At 39.5% G+C, this 27,772-nt stretch overlaps 1 protein-coding gene across 24 annotated transcripts; it reads right to left on the bottom strand.

Moving 5' to 3' along the window:
• Positions 1 to 201: 201 nt before the first annotated feature.
• Positions 202 to 27,772, bottom strand: znf740a (zinc finger protein 740a). Of its 24 annotated transcripts, none has more exons than XM_080000762.1 (26): positions 27,456 to 27,772; positions 25,399 to 25,602; positions 25,073 to 25,255; positions 24,445 to 24,561; positions 23,381 to 23,501; positions 23,047 to 23,130; positions 20,717 to 20,800; positions 19,471 to 19,554; positions 18,601 to 18,684; positions 17,979 to 18,062; positions 17,587 to 17,670; positions 16,669 to 16,752; positions 15,011 to 15,094; positions 14,558 to 14,641; positions 14,079 to 14,162; positions 13,565 to 13,648; positions 11,208 to 11,291; positions 10,660 to 10,749; positions 10,422 to 10,505; positions 7,915 to 7,998; positions 7,496 to 7,579; positions 7,026 to 7,109; positions 6,605 to 6,688; positions 4,528 to 4,611; positions 3,969 to 4,087; positions 202 to 3,198 (listed from the first exon to the last, which is right to left on the bottom strand). In XM_080000762.1, the coding sequence occupies exons 2-26, from the start codon at positions 25,465 to 25,467 to the stop codon at positions 3,025 to 3,027; spliced, it is 2,385 nt and encodes a 794-aa protein (XP_079856888.1). In that variant the 5' UTR covers positions 25,468 to 25,602; positions 27,456 to 27,772; the 3' UTR covers positions 202 to 3,024. The 24 variants fall into 24 exon arrangements, with proteins under 24 accessions (XP_079856888.1, XP_079856877.1, XP_079856895.1 ...); XM_080000751.1 differs by having other exon boundaries at positions 25,399 to 25,585; XM_080000769.1 differs by having other exon boundaries at positions 25,423 to 25,585.

The raw sequence follows: 27,772 nt of genomic DNA, 5'->3' as shown, positions 1-27,772 counted from the left end.
CTTTACTGTTTTCTACGTCTCATCAGGATCCAGCCCATGTTACTTCTTACTATACATGACTTATCTGCCTGTGACCGTGATATGCAGTTGGTTTGACTACTACAGACAAAATATTATTGCAGGTTACTTTGGACTAAGGTGTCGCCTCAATGACATAATACAATGTTAATTATGCAATCATTCGAACACAACGGATTAAAATATCTTTTACAAATTATTTTATTTCAGCATAATAGTAAGAAGCCTCTCCTCTCAAGTCATACAGTTGAAACTAATTGGATCACAAGGGTACATATTAGTTAGCCCATCTTTACAATAATTAATGTAACATTTTTAGGAAGTTATTCTTATGCACTCATTTTTGCCTACACAAAATAATCAATATCAAGATCCCATCTTAACTGAGGACCATAACTCTGCATGCAAGACTAATAAAGAAAACAACTAATCTGTGATAGCTACTGTTATGCTGTTGCTTATCTAATACCATTATCAATATAATTCACTACAAATACCAGGGACTTTGTATAATAACAAAAAAAGAAAAAAAAAGTAAAGAAAAACATTTTATTGTGGTACTACTGCCACTAATAATGGCAAGTTACTGGACATACTGGGCTCTCAACTGTACTGATCCAAATTGTTCTGTCCACCGTCTTTGTCAGGTTGAGGAGAAATAGGCTCTGTCTAAAACCTAAAATCTAGTACAGTCTGAAGGAAAAATATCCATTTCTTTTTTTGTCTTTTTTTTTTTCTCCTTTCGTTCCAGTGTTTACAATTTATCAGAATAAAAAAAAATGTCCTTGAAACAATCATCATAATGTAATGAGAATTTCTCAGACGCCTATATCATGATGTCTAAAAAATCCTCATCTTAGCAAATGACCAGAGGCTCAAGGATTCTATTGCATTTTAACAATGAAACTGATAACAATAATTAAAAAAAACAAACAAAATACGGTTAGGGATTTAACAGGTGAAGTCAATTTCGAAATTGCCCTTTAGCCATTCTGGTGTGGTGCCGCTAGCCATCTCACTCCGATCATGAAAGATTCACACAGTATGACCAGAGTTCATCTTGGGTAAAATAAATCAGTCATCACAATATCATTTAGCACTACAATGATTATTTGTGTATTCGCACTTATTTAAGGCTAAGCCTGATAACATAACAGACATCCATTGTACACACCAACCACATAATATTTGGATAAAAAGGCAATTGTTAGTGTGTAGCACGGTCAAGCAAGGGTTGACTCTGCTACCGCCTGCACCTGGCCAGAGCAGCGCAGTGGGAAATAAGTTAGCACTATGACTCCTCACATGGAACTGTCAGACTCCCTTCGCTCCTGAATGGTTATATAATGGTTATGTTTTCATCAGTAACAATGACTTAAAATATCCACCGTTGTCAAAAGACAACCTCCGCCGACGGGAGAATTTTTAGCCGTTTTTTTTTTTGTTTTTTTTTTCTCTTCTTTTCTTTGCGCCATTGAAGGAAACAACGTAGCGTGATGATAAAAAGGCGGCCTTGTCTTAGTAAATATATCTGATCCACAATAATAAACAGTTAACAAAAAAAAAAAAAAAAAAAAAAAAAAAAAGGCAAATGAATACAGAAAAAAATAAGCACACCAAGGCCACAAGATTTTGTATACCCCCGCTAATCTCACAACTGAGAATCTGTACATGAAACATAATGGAACTTGCTGAAGCGGCCAACCAAGATCTATGAACTAACAAGTGTTTGGAGGGACGGCTAGATGCTAGAGTACTTTAGATCTCTGTACATATTCTGTTTTAAGTACAATAGCCTAGCTCCGGGTACGAGTGGGTGGGGAAGAGGACCTGCTAAGGCTGTCATCCTGTGCCATTTCCTGAGACATCAGCACTTCACACAAGATACAGAACAGTGAGATACACCACGGGAGATATTTCTTGTGACCGTCACTTTTGACCCAGAATTAAAGTCAACTGGAATCTGTCCTCCTGTCACCAAAGTTTGGATGTCACCTTTTTAAAGTAGATATCTTTTTTTTTTTTTTTTTCCCCCTCTTCTTCCTCCTCCTCCTCCTCCTCCTCCCTGTAACCAAAAATGTCATCCTCAGGTCTGTTCTGTTACAGCGGCAAAAGAGAACACATTAAGCCCCTGCTAAACAAAAAAAACAAAAAAGTTTCTTTTGTACCAATTTGTACACAAATGACATTTCAAAAAGCGGTTGTTTTTTTTGCTTTGTTTTTTTGTTGTTTTTTTTTTTTTTTACACCTTTTCAATAATTTGACAAACCAAACGTTCATTAAACAACTAAAAGTCCCTCCAGAGATGTAAGTGAACACCCATTGTTTAAATCATATTCAGACCGGACACTGCTCACGGGGGCTGTTTCGTATGGAATGGCACGGTGACTGGAGAATCGTGTAAGTAAGCCAGGAGTCCAAATTCATGACCACATCCCAGCAACAAAAAGCAACATCTGGCTTGTATGGATTGATAAAAAATGGGGTTCACCTGCACGGCCTGCAGAGGTACTTTGGTGTACTCTGTTGTCACGCAAGTGATTTGCTATACAAAATGGGCTGAAGAGAAACAAATTAGCAGAATGTTCAGATACGCCGCCTTGCCACTATATACAACCACACGTACAAGTCCCATCGCTGCCGAGGCGTCTGGATGAACAACACCCATTTCCCTTCCTCAAAGTACCACCGAAAGCAGATATATTTGAATAACAAAAACTTTTTTTTTTTCTCCTCCCCCTCCTCTCGCAAAAATCAAATAGATTAAGTACAAAACAGAACCACTGTTTATCACAGAAAAGTCTGTCTTTTAAAAAAGTAAGAAGAAATACAGTAAAAAGACAACAAAACTAAAAACACAAATGTCCCTCTTTCCTTAGTTATTCCCAGACTTGAGCTGCAAGGTCAGTCTGTGCTAGAATGTGGCGCCATCCAGTACAGAGCTGCAGAGGCGAGACCCCGCGGCATGTCCCGTCCCTGGAGGTGCTGCGGATGGAAGGCGGAATGTCAGACGGCCAGGCGACCGGGCGGGGGATGCAGGGGGCTCCAGGTGGGCGGGGCGGGCGGGGGCTCCTGGGGGTACGGGCGCGGCTCGCAGCACGGCTGGTTCTCCACCTTGGCCACGCCGCGGCCCTGGCACAACCGCCGGTGTCGCAGCAACCGGTCCGTCCGTGAAAAGTTCTTTGGGAGAAATAAAGTGAAAGAGGCTCAATTAAAAAAATAACTAAAAACAAAAGGACGCATCACTGGTGAGGGAAAGCAGCGACACCGTCACTTCATCTGCACCTTCAGTTGAACAAGCAGCTGTGATCAATCACCAACACTGCAGGTGATCCAGTTTACAGTGGGCGATACTGGATTACATCATCACAGGCTAGTGCAAACAGAGCATTTCAATTGATGATGTCATATGATTTTTGGTAATCAAGTGGATTACACAACCAATTGTTGCCATGTAGGTCAGTAACAGTAATACAGTTCATACATTTCTAATAATACTCATAATTATCTATAAAACAAATACTCTAATAATAGCAATGTACTACATTTCACCCAGAGATGAGTATCAAGCCACATGCTTCAGGGAAGCATGTGGCTTTTAGGGTCCAGTGTTGAGTTTTGATGAACTTAACCGTTCCTTGAAGGAACACGTATCTATACACATGCTCCCTCAGGCTCATCCTGGACACAACATATCACAACATATTTAACATTTCTGATTGAGATCTACTTGGGCCAGAGTGAGCAACTGCTCAGAATAAACATACAACACTTTCCAGGTGTTTGGGCCCTTCTTAATATTTCACCTCTGCACATGGAACGCATGCATTTCAGTTCTTAGTTAAAGGGAAGACATTTCTGTGGAATGGATTGAAATCGAAGGTTATTTACTCACCGTGGGAACAGTGACGGGGGTTTTGCACATAAAAATAATCGGGAATAAAACTTACCTGCTGGCATCTTTCACACTGGTACGGCTTCTCCCCGCTATGGACACGTTTGTGTCTTTCCAGGTGGTAGCGCTGGATAAACCTCATATCACACATGTCACAAGCAAATGGCTTCTCTCCTAGAAGAGCACACAAATACAGTCAATGGAATGATTTTCAGGCCCACATCGTAATAAAATGTGTGCAATTTCCTCTTACTAAGTTTGTTACCGATTAAATTGGCAACACACAACAGAGATGGAAAATTAGTGATGATTTTTTTTTGTTGTTGTCATTTTATTTATTTTTCATGGTATAACTGATATTAAAGAGAAAAAAAAAAAAAAAAAAAAAAAAAAAGTGCCTCGTCATCAACTCAGTATGTGTAGATCAGAGTGGAATTAGAATTTCAAAATTTTTCAGATCTATGGAATATGGTGCCCCCACAAATTGATCTAGGTTTTTTGAGGCTGGTTCAACATCCCATCAAATGACTTGACAATCCAAACTCGAGTTTGTTGTGGTGTTACAAGTTCTAGAGCCTTTCTCAGTGGTAAGGGTACGGTAAATGAACGCATACCCGTATGAGTGAGGCTGTGTCTCTCCAGGTGGTTACGCTGAATAAACCTCATGTCACACATGGAACAAGCATACGGCTTCACCCCTATACACACAGAGCAATGTATTAGCCCTATCCCTCAGGAGAACAAAATACATCTTTACGGCTCAAGCTGGCGCTGGGGCCAAAGATGAATTCATAGGTAGTTCCATCCTTACGCTAAGTATGAAAACCAGCAAATAATTTTACATGAAATGTTTCAAATTTCAGACATGCAACAATTACACAAGCTAATCCAAATTGAAGGGTTTAAGCCACCCAATTTCCTCAGTGTGACATAATTTTATAATGTCCGACTGCACCGACTCATCTTTCTTTGAATATAGTTTTTTTTGCCACATACAGCAAAAACAGACTTCCAAATTGTAAGCCAAAATCAGATAATGATGGACATCTATGGTTCCCAGCGCTCGAAAGATATCAGTGAATACCTACTGTTCTTTAAAATGTTCTCTAGTATTCAAACTAATGTTTTTAATCAATGTACTCTCACATGATTGCATGTGGGCTTTAGAACTGTAACTACGATGGTGTCATCTACCTGCAGTCTGAAATTAATGAGACACGCATTGTAATGTATTTGAATTTAGAAAACGTGGTGCTGGTTACGGTTAAAGGTCACTTTGGTGGATAATAAGCCAAAAACACTGAAAGCGGGCCCAAGTAGAAATTCAGGAAGGTCGGGGAGTCCAGGGGGCACTGCTACACGATCTGCATGACCTCCTTGAACAATCTAATTACTTTGAAAACACAATTTAAAATGATTACACTGAATCACGAACCTCAAATGACATCAGGATTACCTACCAGTATTATTGACACAAGTGGCAAATAGCTAAAAAGGCTGTAAAGGATAAACAAACAAAAAAAGACCTTCAAAAAGGCCCGACTCACCAACTGATTCTGCTCAACGACTGAGATTTAAATTTGAAATCCCTGGTTTTCAACTTCAACTATGTGGACCTAATCACAGCTAAATAAGTCAGCATTAGCTGACTAGAGGGTAAGATGTTATGCTCTTGTAGGTTCCATCCCATTAAAAAAATAAAATAATGCAAAAGCATAATTCAGAAAATAATTGTCAGGTCTGGATGTACAAAAATAAAACATCAAAATAACATTGTAAAATTCCGAAGACATAATGTTGTATAGTTTAAATCTCAAATCTGTCTTATCGATCAACAGAAGTGAATACGGAACACAATACATTATTCAGGTATTGACTCATCATTCGATGATCGTAGTAACGAGGGATTCCCTAAGTAGCCCTGCTGCATTGAGGTGCATCTGTAACCAGTAATACTGAGTGAGATGTCCTATTGTACTGACTAGTCCGTGCAGGTCAACTTCACAACGAAAATGGAGAGGCGCGTTTGAGTCTTTTTCCTATTTTAATATTTTTTTCAATAGAACAAGATATTAAAGAATAAGATAAATCAATACACCCACTTTGCTCCACGTAGTCCGCTTCTTCCCTGCATGGCATGCCCAACGGTTGGAACGTTCGGAACAAGTTGCATAACAATCGCATCGACTCTCGTCAAAAAGATTTTCAAGCCGCGTTGATCCTGCCTGCCGACCACAGGCTGATCCCACAGGCTAATCTTTAAACTAAATGAATAACTCTAGATCAGTTATAACTGGACACTCACATTTCATTTAACTGGAGTTGGCTAACGCAAATTAGAATATAGATGCTAAAAGGGCAATGAAATCGCCTGCATTTGTAACACAACAATGGAAATAAACACAGTTACTACTTCTGCTATATCTTTACCATACATAGTTCTTTTTACAGCCTTTTTAGTATGTCAAAGGTGCCAACATCATTGGTGGTGGGAGGTAACGTATTTGGATTTGAAATACCATTGTCTCGTCAAAACATGGAGGTATCAAGAACGCCCAATAATTCAATAATACCAGATAGATAGGAGTGAATCTGGTGGGATTAACGCACATTTACTTTCGATGCTTTCTGGTGCCAACACACACGATCTTCTAAATATGGCCAGGGTGGCCAGGGTGCACGGACGCATACCCGAATGAGTGAGGCTGTGTCTTGTCAGGTGGTAACGCTGAGCAAACCTCATGTCACACATGGTGCAAGCGTAAGGTTTCACACCTAAATGTAGAGCATCAATATTATTTTCAGCCTTTTATTTAAATTTAATTGTATGTTTCACAATCCATCTCTGTTAAATGTAGTTTATGTACAACTAACCTTAACTAAATTTCATAATTGTAATCAATTATCAACAACTGATTTTGGTTGTAAATCAACTAACACATTTCCTTTCAAGGAATAAACTTTGTACTCCTGAAATATTAATTGCACCCCAAATCTAATCATGATATCCAATTCCACAACTGTCTATTGCTAACAAAATATTATACTGGTGATTTGAGGAAAATTGATTTGACTGATGTCAATGACATGGGTAAGGTTGGCGTGCTCATACCCATATGTGTGACGCTGTGTCTCGCCAGGTGGTAGCGCTGAAAAAACCTCTTGTCGCACATGGTGCAAGCGTAAGGTTTCACACCTAAACGCAAAGTAGCAATATTACATTACTGTGCCTCACTCTACATACTGTATATTTATGAATCATATATATTGGTTATTAACCACATATATGCCAATTCATGCAAAAAAGGGAAAAGATTATAATAAATGAAAAATGAAAGAAATTTGAGTTATCTTAATGATGGAATTTTTGTAGCCATTACGCAGCAAGTAGTTACTGGTCAAACTATATGAACCGATTAAAATTGTGCGGGTGAATCCATTAAGGCAAAACTCAAGCAAACGCTTACATGCTCATTTCCTTGAATGAAGACAAGTCTAAACGCGTCTAAAATAAATTGACTTGATAAATCACACTTTCATTCCTGACACTAAATGTCATGGGCACGGTGCACGGACCCATACCCGAATGAGTGACGCTGTGTCTTGCCAGGTGGTAACGCTGAAAAAACCTCATATCACACATGGTGCAAGCGTAAGGTTTCACACCTAAATGACCAGAGTATCAACATGTTAATTCTGCGCCTGACTCCATTTTTTTTTTTTAATTTAATAATCTATCAGTATTTCTTTCAAAGGAGCTACAGATATTGGCCAAACTTGATATTGGTGGTTAATAACCAATGCAAAAGCCTAAAATTACAAACAGGGGAAAAAGCAATTAGGTTGCTTGTCTCAGATTAAAATGGCTTCTTAAATCCACTTATTCAACACATTATATGAGAGCTGATGTCATCCATTGGCATCACATTAAAAACAAGTGGCACCCATTATCGGGTGTACAGTAATAGATATATAACTGGGTAATATTGGCAGACGCATACCCATATGAGTGAGGCTGTGTCTCGCCAGGTGGTAGCGCTGAAAAAACCTCTTGTCACACATGGTGCAAGCGTAAGGTTTCACACCTATGCACACAGAGTACCAGCTTTAGCATTACAAAACACAACTGCCAAAAATGTTCAGGTTAAACTTTACTAACCCAATTAGGTTAGTAAAGTTTGGTTGTACCAATCAGCGCACTGCATATCATAGTGTCTCCCAATGTATGGCAAAATATGGCTGCCCGTCCAATTACTCTGACAATTCCATTTTTATATTTTCTCGAAGTTTAAATGACAATCGGAATAGCTGAAGGGTCAATGTTCAAATCGAAATGCTTAAAAAAAATTTAAAAAAAAAATTGGGCCAATGAAGAATGTTTTAATAAAGAAAAAAATGTAGTCATTTAGTTTACCAAGCCCGACAAACTACAAGCCAAATTAAAATTTCTCACAGCACATTCCAATTGGCTTTCAGTACAAATTATATTTCTTTTTACGATATTATGCCAACAGAAATCCAAATTAAGCATTTTCCCACTGATTGAAAAAGGCAAGACAATTCTAGGCAGTTGGTAGACATCTATGTGCAGAGATGAAGATTTGATATAGTTTACAGTGGTGGAATTTTCATGTAAATAAAAAAATATATACAGACGTGGACAAATTAGTTGGAACCCAGACAGCTCATTGAAACAATGCTTCAATCCTCCTGAAAAGTGATGAATTAAAAGCAATTTTCTCATGTACACCTGCATGCCTTTAGTTTGTCATAGAGTAAAGCAAAGAAACTGTGAAAATAGATAAATTATTGCTAAAGGGATAAATTATATTCTAAAATGGTCTGGACAGATTTGTTGATTCCCCTTAGAAAAGATGATAAATAATTGGGATTATGGTGAAATTTGAATCTAACTGTTTTCTTTAATTGGTATCACACACGTCTTCAATGTTATAATCAGTCATGCAGCCTGTTTAAATGGAGAAAAGTAGTCACTCTGCTGTTTGGTATCATCGTGTGCACCACACTGAACATGGACCAGAGAAAGCAAAGGAGAGAGTTGTCTGAGGAGATCACAAAGAAAATGATAGACAAGCATGTTAAAGGTAAAGCTATAAGGCGTTCTCCAAGCAGCTTGATGTTCCTGTGACTACAGTTGTAAATATTATTAATAAGTTGGAATAAGATCCAGGAGGATTCTACTTTTGAAAGGAATACATAAAAAAGCCAGACCGGAATTTGCTAAAATGCATATTGACCAGCCACAATGCTTCTGGGAGCATGTTTTTTGGACAGATGAGTCAAAACTGGAGCTTTTTGGCAAGTCACATCAGCTCTATGGTGACAGACGAAAAAATGAAGCTTTCAAAGAAAGGAACACCATACCTACTGTGAAACAAAGAGGAGGCTCGGTTATGTTTTGGGGCTGCTTTGCTGCCTCTGGCACAGGGTGCCTTGAATCTGTGCAGGGCACAATGCAATATCAAGACTATCAAGGCATTCTGGAGCGAAACGCACTGCCCAGTGTCAGAAAGCTCTGTCTCAGTCGCAGGTCATGGGTCCACCAACAGGATAATGACCCAAAACACACCCAAGAATGGATAAGAACAAAACATTGGACTACTCTGAAGTGGCCTTCTATGAGCCCTGATCTGAATCCTATGGAACATCTATGGAAAGAGCTGAAACATGCAGCCTGGAGAAGGCCCCCTTCAAACCTGAGACAGCTGGAGCAGTTTGCTCAGGAAGAGTGGGCCAAACTACCTGTTGACAGGTGCAGAAGTCTCATTGAGAGCAACACAAATGGCTTGATTGCAGTGATGCCTCTAAAGATTGTGCAACAAAATATTAGGTTAAGGGTCCCATCATTTTTGTCCATGCCATTTTAGAATATAATTTATCTCTTTTCAGTTTCCTTGCTTTACTCTATGACAAACCAAAGGCGTGCAGGTATACATGAGAAAATTGCTTTTAATTTCATCACTTTTCAGGAGGAATGAAGCATTGTTTCAATGAGCTGTAAGGGTTCCAACACATTTGTCCACATCTGCATATGTCTGAGTTTGAGCTGATAGTTTGATAAATGCATAAAAACATAACATAAATGCGTAAAACACCTAGCCTGTTTGGACAGAAGCTTCTTGGATTTTTTTCATTCAAGAGTTAAGGCCATGACATCACTCCTTAAGTGTATTGTTTCATACTCTTCTCAAGCTGCAAAACTTCAAAGATCACTGAAATGTATACTCACTGTCATCTACGATGTTTACACATGTATGGATCTAAAAAGCTATACAATTTCATTCTTTTTATTTTCAATTTTGATAGATATAATGTGGTCAATTATCATGAAATTCTACAAGGCCTCCTCATTGTTTCAGCCTGTGTTTGTTTGTTTAATCCCTTTTTAAACTGGCTTTAGCAGGTAAAATCCAAGCTCAAGTTCAACATTCCATCCATCATCAGGTGTACAGTAATAAATATCTGTGACTGTAATATTGACGCATACCCATATGAGTGCGGCTGTGTCTCGCCAGGTGGTCGCGCTGAAAAAACCTCTTGTCACACATGGTGCAAGCGTAAGGTTTCACACCTATGCACACAAAGTACCAGCTTTAGCGTTACAAAACACAACTGCCAAAAATGTTCAGTTTAAACTTTACTAACCCAATTAAGTTAGTAAAGTTTGGTTGTACTAATCAGCGCATTGCCTATCATAGTATATTCCAAAGTATGTCAAAATATACCTGCTCGTCCAATTAGTCCAACCATTCCATTTTTATATCTTCTTGAAGTTGAAATGACAATCGGAATAGCTGAAGGGTCAATGTTCAAATCTAAATGTAGAAAAATAAAAATCTTGGGGCAATGGAGAATGTTTGAATTTAAAAAAATAAAAATAAATTATGTAGTCATTCAGTTTACCAAGCCTGACAAAAACTACAATTAGTTGTACAAAACAATTAAGCCAAATTATAATTTCTCATGAGCACATTCCAATTGGTTTTCAGTACAATTCTATTTCAGTTTAATATACTATGCTAACATAAGCCATATGGACAGTTTTTATGCAAATCTAAAAAGGCAAGACAATTTTAGGTAGTTGGTAGACATCTATGTGCAGAGATAAATATGTAATATTTAAAAGGCTGCATTTGCATGTCAAAGAAAAAGTCTGATTGACTGTAATCCATATTTTAATAAACCAATTTTAGAAAAATAAATAAAACACACCTAGCCTATGATTTGGACAGAAGCTATTTGGATATATAAATTCCCCCCCCAAGACGCATACCCATATGAGTGCGGCTGTGTCTCGCCAGGTGGTAGCGCTGAAAAAACCTCTTGTCACACATGGTACAAGCGTAAGGTTTCACACCTATGCACACAAAGTACCAGCTTTAGCGTTACAAAACACAACTGCCAAAAATGTTCAGTGCAAACTTTACTAACCCAAGTAGGTTAGTAAAGTTTGGTTGTAGTAATCAGCGCATTGCCTTCCAATGTCTGTCAAAACATACCTGCTCCTCCAATTATTGAAAGCATTACATTTTTATATCATGAAGTTGAAATGACAATCTGAACAGCTGAAGGGTCAATATTCATATACATACTTAAAAATGTGCTGAGATTAAAATCTATTTAAATTTATATTTATTGCTTTACAGATTTTCAAGTCAAAGGGAATGTCTTTGAGACTGAACTTGAATTGACATTGTAATACATCCTCTTTAGAAAACAAACAAAAAAAAAACACCTGGTCTATGATTTGGACAGAACCTATTTGGTTTGTGTATTGTTCCATTCTCTTTCTCCAGATTCAAAACTTCAGAGATTGCTTAAATTTATTTGCAGACCATCAACTATGATTATTACATTGTTTTAGTTTTAATATTGCAAAGCATAATTTGATCAATTGTTGGTCAAATACATAGATCATTTTCAAATAATTTGCATAACATTCCTAAGGCTTAACTGTAGCATTTTCCCCCCATTTTTTGGTCTGCACCCCCTTCAAATTGGCTCCAGCAGGGAAACTCAAAACCCAAGATCAGCCTCGTACTAGGGAAAAAAAAAAAAAAAAAAAAAAAAGCCCTGTGCGCTTTCTTTTTTACTTTGCCTTTTCTGCAACATCTAATGAACGAATTAATGATTGATCAATATAACCAGCCATAAATATAGTTTTCAATGAATGCTAAAAAACATCTAGTTTGGTTTTGAACCCCAAAGAACCACTCAAATACATCCTGAGCGCTTAGTTTAAGTGAGCTGTAAATGCATGGAGGAGCTAGTAGGGGATGGATTCCTTCTCAAAAGACTGCTTGTGTAGTATTGAAAATAGTATCTATATTAATTAAAAAATGGGATGAAATCCTCACATTTCCTCAAATTCTCGCTACAGACCTCACAAGGATATTGACCATTTCCAAAGGTCAGCCAATTCCTTCTTAGATTTCTTATGAAAACTGAAAGCTAAACTCAGTTAAAATTTTCCCAAGACAATGTTTCCTAATGACATTTCTACTGCTATGGGTATTAATAGAACTTTTCTGATTCCTATTGGGGTAATATAATAACTGCTTACATAAAACGCCAGTATATTGCTTCAATGATAAAGACAATGATTCTGACTGAGCTACGCCTTTCGTCGTTTCTATATGCTTACCATGTAAAGGTAAACAATGTGCTGAAACAAAAGCCTGCTAACACAAATGTTATATAGATTATGCTTTCCAATGTTTGAATTCATCTGAAATCTGCCTTTTCCGAGTGAGTCATTTATTTACAGTAAGCAACAACCTCACACAAATTAATTTGGTCTGTGTTCAAAAAGTTGTGTGCTTTGCTGCATCAGGTCAAAAGCCCATTTTAGACATCTTTGGCCATTTCTCCACCATGTGGAAGTTTGGTTAAAAAGGCCAGTGACATTAATCTTGGAAATTCCAATATTGGCAAATGCACTTTCAAAGCACCTACGTTCTAGTTAATTAGCCTGGGAAAACCATCACGGTCTCCTGACACCATCTTAATATATTCTATGCGTGTAGCTGCTTGCAGAGCATAGAGTTTGCCTCAGCACACAATGAGTAAGATGAGTGGCAAGGCAAAGGAGAGCCCGATGAAGTTGTCCTACAGTATTAGAAAATGTATTCATCATAAGAAGGAAGCAGGCCAGATAAAGATGCACAATAAATGAAAACCAACCCAAAGGCATGAAACCAATGACCCTAATCCATGAGTTACACTCAAGCAGTCACAAATCATGCAACTAACTTGCCCATACCAACAAGGAACATAAAAGCTTCACTAACCGTGCCAGGAAGTTGGCACCCTGTCTAATGCAATTAAATAATTTTCAGAGTAGAAAAAAAAAAAAAAAAAAAAAAGCCCTTTAAACTGTTTCTTTTTTGTTCTTTACAGCCTTTTTGATTTGTCATTATAGGTGCCAACAATTAGGGGTGCAGAATATTGTGATTTCAAATATCTTCAACTGGTTAAAACCATATTAAAAGGATGCTACATGACTGATAAATAAGTCAAGATCTGATAGTCCTTAAAGCATGTTCATTTTCAATGTTTTCTGGTGCCATCACACACAAACTTCCTAATATGACAAAGTGTGTGAAATGGCCAGGGTGCACGGACGCATACCCGTATGAGTGAGGCTGTGTCTTGTCAGGTGGTAACGCTGAACAAACCTCATGTCACACATGGTGCAAGCGTAAGGTTTCACACCTAGACGTAGAGCATCGCATTATTTTCAGCCTGCTTGGTTTTATAGGTCTTTTACAATCCATCAATGTGAAAACTAGTTGATAAACATTTTATTTAATAATTGATGGGTTGTTAACCACTTATTGATTTGCAAAACAATACTGTAGGGGGCGTGTAGTCTTTAATATTAGTTCCCCACTCAAAATCAAATAGTGAGGGTAGCACTGGACTTGTGCAAATCAATTAGTTTATCCACAATCATCACATCACATGAGCTGATGATGTCATAGTACTGCATTTATCCATAGTTCACAACTTCTATGTTGTGCTTTGGCAAACAAGGTAAAGAATCTCAATATCAAGTGAAATGAGTTACATTTCTGGTGACTGACCCTGTTCACTACAATTACACACTGATGTCAATGACATGGGTAAGGTCTGGTGCGCATACCCATATGAGTGAGGCTGTGTCTCGCCAGGTGGTAGCGCTGAAAAAACCTCTTGTCGCACATGGTGCAAGCGTAAGGTTTCACACCTAAACGCAAAGTAGCAATATTACATTACTGTGCTTCGCTCCCCACACTGGTTTAGGAATCATTTTCCAATCTATTGGTTATTAACCACACATACACCAATTTCATGCAAAAATAATCCTCCTTATTCCAACCAAGTGATAATGCAATTTCTGGAGCCATTTCAAGACGAGCGTCCATTGAAGTGCAGATACCAAGCAACAAAAAGGTACTGACTTGGGATTGCGCAAGTTATAGAGCCGAAAATCAAATAGGCTAGGACTTCACATTAGTGCTTACTCATTTCCTTGAATATCTATTTTTTTAGAAAACCTAAAAGTCTAAAATAAATGCACTTGATAAAAGACCCTTTCATTCCTGACACTAAATGTCATGGGCACGGTGCACGGACCCATACCCGAATGAGTGACGCTGTGTCTTGCCAGGTGGTAACGCTGAAAAAACCTCATATCACACATGGTGCAAGCATAAGGTTTCACACCTAAATGACCAGAGTATCAACATGTTAATTTTGCGACTGAAAAAAGGAGACTACAAATATTAGACTGCAACTATCATCTAAATTGATATTGGTGGTTAATAACCAATGCCAGATGCTGCAATTACCAACAGGGGAACGGGAGCCATCATGGTGCTTGTCTCAGATGAATTCACTCTTTGAGAGTGGGACTATAATCCACTTAAACAACACATCACATGAGCTGATGATGTCATCTAGTGGCAAACCATACTAGAAACTAGTCTCATCCATTATCATTTGTACATGAATATAGATTATTAAACCAAAATCAAGTACATAAATGATGAGGAATCCTATTCTTGTAACTGGGTAATATTGGCAGACGCATACCCATATGAGTGAGGCTGTGTCTCGCCAGGTGGTAGCGCTGAAAAAACCTCTTGTCACACATGGTGCAAGCGTAAGGTTTCACACCTATGTACACAAAGTACCAGCTTTAGCGTTACAAAACACTCAACTGCCAAAAATGATCAGTTTAAACTTTACTAACCCAATAAGTTTAGTAAAGTTTGGTTGCACTCATCAGCACTTCATCTGACATGGGATCTTCCGGTGATGTTAAAAAAGTGTACCTGCTCTTCCAATCATGTAATTGAAGTTTAAATGACAATCAGAATAGTTCAAAGGCCAATGTTAAATTTAACCAGATCTTGGGACAATAGAGGATGCATGTGGGATCATAACTGTATCTAGCCATTCACTTTTCAATACCTAAAAAGTGAAAAACGTTCACGCCAAATTTAATTTCCTCATGAGAAAAATGCAAACCGACGCCATTTCAGTTCATCACACCTAGCTAGTGGTCATTTTTAGACATATGGCTACTTAAGAGTAAATTTGTGGAGGGGAAACTTCAAGTGGTTTTTTTTTGTTTTGTTTTGTTTTTTTACGCTGATCACAAAAGGTCAGAAAATTTTAGGCAGTTGGTAGAAACATCTATGTAGAAAACAGAATATTTCACATGCTTTTCAGAGGCAATATTGTATTTAAACAATCTAATTGGCATTATAGTAAAAACCATTATCAAAAAACTTCCCTCCCAGAGAGCAAAATTGAAACATTTCCCTCCTAAAATCCCAGAAAGAAAAATGACAAAACATACTAATAAGTATACTTTAAACATGGGCTTTAAAGATCGCATGAAAATTCAATTAAAACATTGATTGGAACATAACCTATTTGAGAATACAATGCAAAGTTAACTCCATAAGTAGTGAGACAGCACTATTTTGTGTTTTTGTTCCATACTATAGCTTCAGATGCAAAACAAAATAATGGCTGAAATGTATATGCAGATTGCTCAATGAAAACGTTTGCTTTTGTTTCTTTATTCATAAAAAATAAATAAATAAATAAAAAATAAAAAAAAAGATTTGGGTAGAAATGTATTTCTCATTCATTGATGATTTTCCAAAGAGCAGCATTAAATTCTGAATCTGCAATATTGTGGCGCACAGACATCACAAGAGTGAGTGATTCCTAGATGGATGGGGTGACGTGGAATGTGACGTTTCTATCAAACAACTCAGACGATGGGAGAAACATGAGACATTCTAAACCCTTTCTTTAGTTCACTAATTAAGTGCTCTGTGTTGCCTCAAGAACCAAATCCAACCACTCTGGGTCAACGACGAATACTCTAGCGATGTGTTTTGCAGGCAAAAAGCAAATGGTGTATTTTCCTGAATATTGTCTTCGTTCATTGAAATACCTGTGGTGTTTGGACATATATAAAGCTGGTACGGCTGCGGTGGCTAGAAGTCAAGAGCCGCATGCCATCCAAAGTATGGAGGAAAAAATAGTTTTGCTGTCTGAGTACTTGCGGAGCTTACTGCAGTTACAGCTGTTCTGGTAAACACAGATTGAAAACAAAACAACAGCAAAACACAAACTCGAGTTTGACGCAGTCATATAGAAATTAACATGGGGCTCATGCGTGACCCGAGTGATGGAAAGGAGGCTCCAGTGTTCAAGAATAAAGAACGTACCCGTATGAGTGAGGCTGTGTCTCTCCAGCTGGTAGCGTTGGATAAACCTCATGTCACACATGGTGCATGCGTATGGCTTCACCCCTAAACAGAGCACAAAAACATTAGCCATTATAACATAGTCATGTCAATGTTAGATATATAATCACAGGAAACAAATATGTTAAAAATGACTATTTGCAGGGTAGATAAGAGCATTTATAAAATTCTATCATCAAGAAAAGGTTGGTAACTGTAGGCCTTTTTACACATACAATCCACTAAAAGTACATTACATGAGAAAGAAAACTAAAGACTTTCAAATAACAATGATTTTGGTTCACTTACAGTATATAGCTTCAGCACACCTTAAGCCAAACCATTGGAAACAATATACTCACTGAGAGATTAAGTTAGATTTGGACATGCTTCACACATAAATATGGCTAAAGCCAGTTGGTGATTTTCTCAGGGTCCTTTTCCTGGGGCCTTCATCTTAAAAGATGCTCAGGTAAGTCCAGAAAGTCAGCAAAAAGGACCTTTGATCAGATCTGTCGCCGCCTGGTAATGAACTCTTATACTTACTTACTGTTTGTAATGTTCTTTGGATTTATGAGTGTGTAAAATGACACTACAGAACAACAATTAAGACTACACATGCAAAAGTTGCAAGACAATAGTCATCATGATAGCCGGTTTATCACAAAAGGATATCAGGGCCATTTAAGTGGACAGTTTCCAACAAAGCCTTAATACTCTATTTAAATTTGAAAAAGAAAAAAAATAAAATATATATATATATAATAGACACTTATAGCATTTGTACTATACAGGCAGTCATTATTGAAAGTAGCCATATCTTAATTGTTTTGCAGAAAAAATAAACAACAAAAACAAAAAAGGTTTTACAATAAGTGGAAACAAATAATACAAGCATACCAGTATGGGTGAGGCTGTGTCTTGCCAAATGGTAACGCTGGAAGAATCTCATGTCACACATGGAGCAAGCGTACGGCTTCACCCCTAAACGCATACAGTACCAAACTTTAGAATCTGTTCTCACCAGCCATGTATACAAATTAGCATGTCACAGTTAATATAGACTGGTCAGTGCTACCTAACAATACACCTTCTGTGAATTCAGGTGCTCAAGAACGCCAACAGTGTTGAAACTTAGCTTTACTTAACCCCCATCTTTAACAAAACGGACTGAGTACTTGGAACAGACATACAGTACTCCTTATGTTTGAAAATATTCTCACAGGTAGGCCATATATCTATGCACCAGGGGGAAATGTGAGTTCCCTGATGCTGTTAGGGGAGACACGTACCCGTATGGGTGAGAGTGTGTCTTGCCAGGTGGTATCTCTGGAAAAACCTCATATCACACATGGAGCAAGCATATGGCTTCACCCCTGCACACAGAGCAATCATTTGTGAGAATCTGCATTAAATGGGCAGTTGCCATTCATATAATGTATTTGGACATGGCAAAAGCAACTGGTAGCAATTGTCATAACTGAAAATAAATGTATTTTGCAGGTAGGACATTTATATCTAGAATTTCCCAGGGTAATGATTGAGTAGCACACAGGGTAACAAAGCCATCTTCTACTGATAACAATTGTCTGAATCCTTATAGATACTTGAAAAAAAAGAAAAAGACTCAAGGTTGCTCCACAGTCAGTCCATTAATAAGGACCTGCAGTACTTCAATACCCCGGCTATTTAGGTTCTAAATGCCGATTCGCACAGGAGTAAAATTATCACAGGACGGTACAGTAGATCAATCGCTGTGGCGCTTTTAACTTTACCAAGCAAGGAGAGAGGAGATTGGCACTGAATAACAATTGTTGCAGACCTCCACTGTTATTACAAATCACTAGCCGTCCCGAGGTAAAACTAGTCCAGTGCGAACAGGGTTTAACATAGTAAATAATGGCAAACCCCTACCAGTGTGAATGAGGCTGTGTCTGGCCAAGTGGTAGCGTTGGAAAAACCTCATGTCACACATGGAGCAAGCGTATGGCTTCACCCCTACACACATAAGAGTTATCAAATATTACCTCGAAAATCTATACATAACATTTATGATAGCCTTTGAAAATCACTCTTATGTCTTTTCTTTTGAAGCCAATGAATATGTGCACTAGTTTCCAAAGGTTTGGCCTAATGGCCGCGATACACTAGACAGGTCGGCCGTTTATATCTCCAATTTGGCCAGTGGCGGAAGAGATCTTTTTTTGGTCACATTACACCCCCCCTAATCTCCTTCTCCCATTGTGTTTTGTGCTATCATCAGATGTAGAGAAGACCAGCAATTTCAATGTTCTCCTATTTCTCTATTGTTGCCACACAAGGAACACTCGTACAGTAACGCAGTAGCAACATCCTATCAATTATCTGATGCTGACTTTGAAATAGTTCCTGCAACAAAGCTGGACTTCCTTAACTTTAACCAGCCGGCAAGCTCGTGTGTCCACGAATTGACATTTTGTGAAGGTCAGGCTGCATTTGTCCTGTAATGTAGGCACTGTTCCCGCAGCAGATCAGATTATCGTGAGGTGAAAATGAGTAAAATTATGTAAGTTGGACATAACGGTTCTTGTGTAGTGTATCGTGGCCTTAAGTCTGATTTCAGTTTAAAGGACAGTTTTAGTTGAATGCAGTAATTTCAATAATTACCTGGATATATCTACCAATAAATATTAAAAAAAATGCACATGCTACGTTAGACAACGCCAATCTGGATGTAATTTTACTTGAGAGAAATGGCATGTTGACAACACAACGTCCTAAAAAGCTGGTCGAGCAAACGCATACCAGTATGAGTGAGGCTGTGTCTCGCCAGGTGGTAGCGTTGGAAGAACCTCATGTCACACATGGAGCAAGCGTACGGCTTCACCCCTACATACACAGAGCAGCAACACGTTAGCTGACAGGTTCTGACAGCATCAAGGGGGAGTAGCATTCACAAAGAACTTTAAACTTAAACTGGGAAGACATTTTACTTTCCACTGAACATTTTATGAGGGTCAGATTTGTTCTACGCGTGGCATGAGCGCTTCTCTTCGTAGTATCTGGCAGACACCTCTGAACAAAACCGGTGTGAAGACGTGGAGTAGTGTCAACGCGATAAAACGGCATTCATGCCGTCAAGCTAAAGGAGAAACATTAAACTTTTTTTCTAAGGTTTTGGAACAGCTCCACAGGTGATGGGAGCATTATGGTGTGCAACACAAATTGATAACTGAAGATATGATAAAATTCTCTTAAAAAGGCACAAACAAATGCTTGGAGTCATGCATTTTAGCTAGTGAATAATGAGGAGAAAAATGAGTTTCCAGCCTGATAGATGCTTGACCATCCTAAAATAAGAGCTAATATAAAACTGTGACATTTACATGGTGACATTAAATACACAAAGAAAAAAATCTGATTCCACCCTAGACATGAGTGCAATCGTAAATCTGTATGCCAAATAATCTTGGACATCAAAGGACTATTGCCATATTTTACCATGTCTTCTTAATGGCCTTGCCTTACTTTTTTTGTATAAAAGCTGTGGTGGTCTGTAAAACAATGATCTTGCAAAGTACAAGTGAAATTAATTTAGAAACACATTGTGTGCATTTATTTTGACACACACACACACACACACACACACACACCCCCCCCCCCCCCCCCCCCCCCCCAACATTCTGTCCAGCATCCTTCTTAACAGACATTTGTTTGGCCTTTTCTTTGTCTTTTCATGCCACCCTTCAATTGAGTGCGAGGGATCTAACAACTTGTTTATTGTCAGGTTCTGTTCCCCGCTCCCTGACTCTTTGGCCAACAAAGCTGAAAATTCCGTAAAAAATTAACAAAAACACCACAAGAACCAAATAAGACCCATATAAAATGTTTGTCTCTAAAATTTCTGAACAAAATAAAAGCCTGTCAGACTGGGACAGGGATCATACAGAAGACAATTTGAAAATATTTATTTTAATTTAACTTATCGGATGTTTTGACTGGGGTTTAAAATTGGTTTAACTTGAGATGGGTACGGTAAAAGGACGCATACCCGTGTGAGTTTGGCTGTGTCTCTCCAGGTGGTAACGCTGGAAAAACCTCATGTCACACATGGAACAAGCGTATGGCTTCACCCCTACACACACAGAGCATAGGATTATTAGCTATTCAGTCTGCACAACCAACATACCTCAAAAGAACAAAATGATCCTCACTGACAAACTGACCTGGTGCAAACAATCGGCAGATGCCGTAAAAAGGATGATTATTCGTGCAATCTTAGCGGATATCAAATTACGCTATATAGCTTTATTAAATTAACCTTAAACACTGTCGAGGGACAACTTACACTTCAAATTGTAAATTTTAGAAGAAACAAGTCTCTCGGGTACATAAACTTTTAGGTTGAAAGTTGACTTACCCACATGTGCGTACTCTTAGAAGTGTAAAAAAAGAATGCAATGTCAAAGGGTACAATGCAAATATTGACACTGTGTTTATAAGTAAGGTTTAGGGTGTCGCACAAATCAATGAAATCGATTTAATTTAAATTATAAAAAAATAGTTGGCAATTTTATTATCGATTCATTGGATTTGTTGTTGCACGCTGTGTCACGGAGCCGGCTTCAAAACACCAGGAAAAAAAACAAACAAAGAAAAAAGAAACATTTGAAACATGGGGGAGGCGACATGGGGGAGAAAAATGTTCGACCAAAATCATCTATAGTATGAGAGCACTTCACATTATATTTGAGTACAAAGTGTGTTTGCTGCAAACTATGTAAAACCGATCTTGCATGGCATGGGAGCGCTATGGTAATATGAAAAAAACTGAAACGAAAACACGTTGGAGCCATGGATGAAGGGGACTCGACAATAGTAAGTTAATAGTAAACTTAAGTTACTTACGAGTAGTGTACTAAGTTACAACAAAATCGTTACTAATGAAACGAGTTTAGACCCATGGCATGCGTTGCGTTCTGAAGTGAGGAATCGTTGGTCCCACAGCAGGTAATTCTCATTTATCTGATAGCCTGTGTTTGCTCACGATCCACCTTGAATGGTCTATTAAGTCAAATTTACTTCAATATTGCACGACAAGTGTATTTAACTAGCTGGCTAACGTCAATGGCAAAGCAGAGGGGTTATAGCTCACGTTAGTCTAGCAAGCAAATTAACACTACCCAGTAGAGCTAATTACTTATTACAATTATGGCAATTTAATGATTAAGCTATTTCAAGCATGTGTGTTATATATAAAGAAAATTGCAGTGTGTAGTCTGTATTTGACCCTTGGGTTACTGGCCTTGACATACATTGCAATGCAAAGATCCTGTAGAAAGATAAAGAGGGTTTGGTTGTGTGTGTGTGTGTGTGTGTGTGTGAGAGAGATAGTGAGTGTGGGAAAAGCAGAAACAATTGATCCTCCATAGTCTGTTGCCTGTTGCCTGTTGCTACAGCTATTCGATGTAGCAAAGCCTGTTCACACTTAGTTTGTGTTTTACCTTTTTTTTTTAATTATTATTATTATTTTAATTCAAACAACGCTGTTTTTGTTCACTTAATAATAAAAAAGTGTCTGGTGATCGGAAGATTGCTAGGTCGATCCTGGGTTGGTAGAGTGCTGTAGTGTCTTTGAGCAAGACAATTAACCCCCCCAACTGCTCCCCAGGCAAGGCCACGTGGGTGGCAGCCCACTGCTCCTAGATACGTCAGATACGAGGATGGGTAAATGCAGAGAACCAACTTCCCCATAGCGATTAATAAAGTACACATAATTATTATAGCATACATTTAGGTCCGTTAATTATGTTAATATTGTCAATTTGGAATAACAGTTTGCTTTTTTAATAAAATGATGGAAATAACATTTGTTTGTGTTTTTATCCGAGTGACTAGTTAATCAAAAGTAATAGACAGATTCATCAAATAGCTGTTAGTTGCAGCCCTAGTAAAGTTCTAAAAGCTCATTATTTATTTCAATATGTCAAACTTATTAGTTTGACAACTTGACAATATGTAGTATAGTCCTTTGATGTCCATACATTGATCTTCCTTTACAAACCCATACAAAAAAATAGAAGAAAGAAAAAAATATATAATAATAATAAATACAACTGAACAACCAGCTGCTTTGTGCTGCCCATCTGTGCAGTGAGGCTTTTCCCAGATAGACCATCACTTTTCAAATTGTCACTGGTGTTAGGGGGACCGACATATGTATAGAAAAGACCTCCTGCATTTTACATTGAGGGTCATTTGTTACCTATCCGCTTTGTTGGAAATTACTGTCCACAGAGGAAATAAACCCTGAGAACCTTTTGCTGTCCACTGGTTCGAGTGGAAGATTATGTAATATGGGTACGGTTAGAGGACGCATACCCGTGTGAATGAGGCTGTGTCTCTCCAGGTGGTAACGCTGAATAAACCTCATGTCACATATGGCACAAGCAAACGGCTTCTCCCCTAAACCGAAGAGCACCAGTTTTAGTAAAAGGTCCCCACAGATACCACCGATTAGCTGTGAGGCAAAAGCTACGACCAAAGAAGCGCTTTAAAAGCAGGCCATTGAAAAAAAACGTACAGTTGCTGCGCACGCCTACATTCAGGCCGACTGAAACCAGCTCTGGGTGTTTGTTTACAAATGCCATTAACGTTATCAGACATGTGAAATTGATGAGACGTGATAGTGGGCGGTTGCAAGCGTGGCATATACCTGTGTGAATGAGGATGTGTCTCTTCAGGTGATATCCGCTCCGGAACGCGCCGTAACAGTGGTCGCAGATGAAGTTTTTCTGCACTTTGGATGACGGACCGTTCTCATCTCCACCCGGGCCCTAAAATGAGCAGCGTAGAACAGCGCTTTAGCAACTCATACAAATGACACAGCAGTGAAGCAAACAACTAGCACGACCTCCCAATCTCATGTCACTAGGGTTGGAAATAAATAAAAAGTAATTTTTATTTTATTTTATTTAATCTAGGGTCCTTGGGTCAATTTCCAAACAACTGAATAAAAGGTGGAATAACACTAAAATGAATATCGAGGAATAATAAATAAATAAATAAATAAATAAAAAAGAGAAAACCTTTAAAGGCAGGTTGTAAAAAAAAGACCGGAAAAGATAAATTTGAATTAGAAAAATAAATAAATCACAAAAAATTGGGTTAATTTAATGAATAAATTTTAAACCATAGATGGCATATTAACAAAAAGGAATAGATGCAGTTAAACGCCTGAAAAAAAAAAAATCTAATAGAAAAAAAATAAAAGAACTAAAAAAAAAAAATTAGGAGAATGAACAATAGAGATTGTTAGATAATAAAACTATATATCTACATAAACACCTAAAATAATACACTTGTAATAAAACGTGTTCATTTCAAAAACAAGAGACCGAATCCCCACCAATGGCTTAATGCCCTCATGTTTCACTCCCCCCTTGTGCACACAACTGCAGTTATTGTCCTCCTCTCCGCTTGCACCCCTCCCCCCTTCCTCTCCAGAGATCCTCCGCCCCCTCCACATCTTCTCTCAACTCCTCCCCCCACCCACACACCAAAAATGTACCCAGATGAAAGCCTCCAATTCGAACATAAGGGGGAGAAAAAAAAAGTTAAATATCACCACAAACGGGTACGTTGATGAGAAAATTCACATTTATTCATGATAGGAAAACAACAGACCTGTACGGCAGAAACGAGAGCCATTTTCTTTCCCCCTTTTTTTAAACATTCATTACCACTGACCTTCCCTCCCCTTCCGTCTTGTTCTCTCACTTTACAGGGCGTTCCTGACTTCCTGTTCTTTTTTTTCAGCTGCATGTCCTCGTTGGCCCTCATCTCCTTCTCGTCAAGCAGGCGGGGAGCTTGGAATTCACCTTCCTTCCGGATGAGCTAGTGATCACAACAAAACAAGCCATTGTCCACCTTGCCCACTGTGTGTTCGAGACCACGGGGAAACAACTATTTTAAGTGTATTTTAAGGATCTCATACTCTGCAACTCTGCGAGCAACACGAGAACTTCCGAGCCCAGCTCTGGATGCCACTCGTAATTAAACTGCGTCCTACAGCTTGTGTGATTCCTAGGTGCTGTTTGATAACATTTTAATACAGCAAGCCCCTTTAGTTAAACGCCAAAGCTAAACATCAATGTTTTTTGGGAAACTGGCAGCGCAAAGTAAAAAAAAAAAAAAAACAAAGACATTTTTTTGCATTGGTTTGTGACCTCTTGCCACAGAAATGGGGACATATGTACAAATCTGTGAACTATGTTCCCAAAGTGGAAACTAAGATTTCATTGGATTATAAGTGGGTTTTTATTTTCATGATGAAAAAGGGTTAACAGCCTTTTTTTTTTTTAAACAATGTACTAATAAAAATAAACAAAACACAATGTGTCCTCACCAGGGGTGGACAGCTCATTCCAGATGGAAGGATCATGTGGCTCTGGGGTCCACGGTCAGGACCTTCTCTCTGTGGCGGCCCATGGCCGAGGGGAGCCATCATCTTTTTGGGAGGACCGGCCATGGAGCTGGCCTGCATGAGAGCCATACTGGAAAGGACCGCTTCACAGCCGAGCAGCCCTGCCTAAAGACACAAGGGACGGCAGGTGACACACAAATAACAACGCTGTTGTCATTTTTGCCACATGGAATTTAACGAGATGCATCGAAAAAACAACATCCCGAATTACACAATGACTGTATAGAATGTATAATGTCACTCCTAACCACGTTGGTGTTCTCGAAACAAACCCATTTCATATGGTCGCGGACTGAGCTGCTGGGCAGGTGTGACATTGCAGTGGGAACGGTGTATGTGGGCGCAGGGAGCGGGGCGGGGCCCTCCAGAGATCCGTCAGTCAGGATGGTCAGTCTGGTGGGAAGCCACACCCGCCTCACTCATCCAGCATTAAAACTGAGAAGGAGGAGGACCTGGGTCAAACACGACATCATTGCAACAAACACAAGGTTTACAACAGTCATCGCATGCACCGGACAATAGTTTTAGGTTTTTTTTTGGGACAAAGACTCTTCGTTTCATGCGACAGATTATTAATCCGGAGTCAAAATAACAGAGCTGAATAGCTGCGGCCTTTTCCCCAATCGGTACATCATCTAAAAACATTTGGATTATCCAACACTTACACGTATCATTTGAAGCATATTTTGCCTCAGACAACACGCCCGAGGTAAAATATTTCTGTACTTTCGGGTTTTATTTCACAGTACACATTAGCAAAGTGTGCACAGCATCACTGTAATAACAATATGTTTTTACACACTAAGAGCCACAATCAGATGTTAGGATCACAAAGATTTGAAATCTATTTTTAAAAAGTGATCATCAGATTTACGATCTTCCGAACGCATGCCTATGTTTCCAAAACGACCAAAGCAACCCAGGTTAAAATGTAATGACATTAAGGATCTTTAAACTGCGAGATTTGAACGCAAAACACAGCTTTTATTTTACATGAAAGGTTAATCTAAAAAGTTTCCAGAGTTTAAAAAAAAAAAAAAAAAAAGGTTCACGCAACCAGGAGGCCATGACCCAAAAATATGCGAAACTGTTAAGGTCATGATGGGGAACCCTGTTGTGGAGGCAGCGCTACAGACGTAATGTTTTCATATCGGTAAAAATGATGAAGAACGAGCCTCTCCACTGAACTCGTGCAGTTTTAGTAAAGTTGAGCAGCACTGAGACCACGCAGGTCAGTGGAATATTCACATGATGTTTGTATTCTACATCAACTAAGGGGGCGAGGCCCCTCGGAACTACGAATACCACATCATTTATCTGATGAATTAATCCGTTTGGTGCAGATGTTTGGAGCTCCGACACGATCTGCCTGCTTCACAGTCTCCGCATCGGTCATTTTAGTATTAAAATAAGCAGAATAAAAGTAAGTGCAACGGGCACTGTGCGGATTTTATAAGTAGGTTTGGGAAGATGTGATCCGGGCTCTACACAGTTGGATCTTTTCAATAAAGATATTAAATAACATATAAATAACTATATCAACCCACTGCGTTTCAATTTATTTTAATCGAACCGACCAACCGTTAACGGTCCCGTCTGCCTGCTAATGGTTTGTTAGCAGCCTCATCCATTGTTGATCCTTATTCTCCCGAGCACAAACACACCGATTCCCCGCTAAATCAACGAACACACGCACGGTCGCCCCGCCGAATATAAGCGTTCTTACGGGACACAGCGTCCGCCGTCGGCATTAGAGGGCGAGTCGGGCCAGATTAACGGCGGCTAACCTGGCTAGCACGAACGGGAGAAAGGCGAAGGTTCTTTCGCAGCATATGTGGCCTAGCGCCGCCGCCGAGCGGTGCCCTCGATGCTAACGCGTTAGCTGGCGCCCACACAGCGTCGTAATTGATCGGAATCGAGTCCTCGGTCTGGTAAATCTTCCGAAAACGACGGAGCGCTTCCCCTAAATTCGCACATTCAAACGACGAAACGACACACCGGACCCGCCGCGCGACGAACTACGCCGCCCACGACGAGATTTAACCGATAAAAGACACCCGCGATGGCCGTCGTCCCCCGTTGATTTTCCGCTAGCGTTAGCACACTGGCTAACACCCACTAGCGTTAGCGGGCTGGCTAACACCCGCTAGCCTCGGCGCCGTGCCGTTCGCGGATTCCTTTTGTTTTCCCGACCAGAACGTCGGAACCTCGACGCCGCGAAGCACACGCCCGCGTCTCCGCGGCCCCCTCGGCGGACGCGGCGCCCCCGGGGGGGTGGTGGTGGTGGTGGTGGTGCGTGGCGTACCTCCGGGTTTCTCCACTCGCCGCGAGCTCCTCGGTCCGGTGCAGTTTACAAACACAGGAAGCGCCACGGGACGTGCCGCGCGCCCCACGCAGGAAAACTCCCACCGCGCGGCGGCGTCACGAGGGGCGATGGCGACGCGCTCGGACCCGGGAACCAGCGCGTCGCTCCGCTCGTCGGGGGCGCCCGGGCGCGTTTTTAGTCGCCGTTGCCGCCGCCGCCGCCGCCGCTGTTGTTGTTGTTGTTGTCGTCGTCGCTGTTGTTTGTTTTGTTTGTTTGTTTGTTGTTGTTTTTCTCTCTCTCTCTCTCCGCCTCGTCTG

This window comes from Zeus faber (genome assembly GCF_960531495.2).
Source record: "Zeus faber genome assembly, chromosome: 5".
Lineage (NCBI taxonomy): Eukaryota > Metazoa > Chordata > Actinopteri > Zeiformes > Zeidae > Zeus > Zeus faber.
Note: the sequence above shows the minus strand (reverse complement) of the source record. Positions and strands in the feature narration are given on the sequence as shown.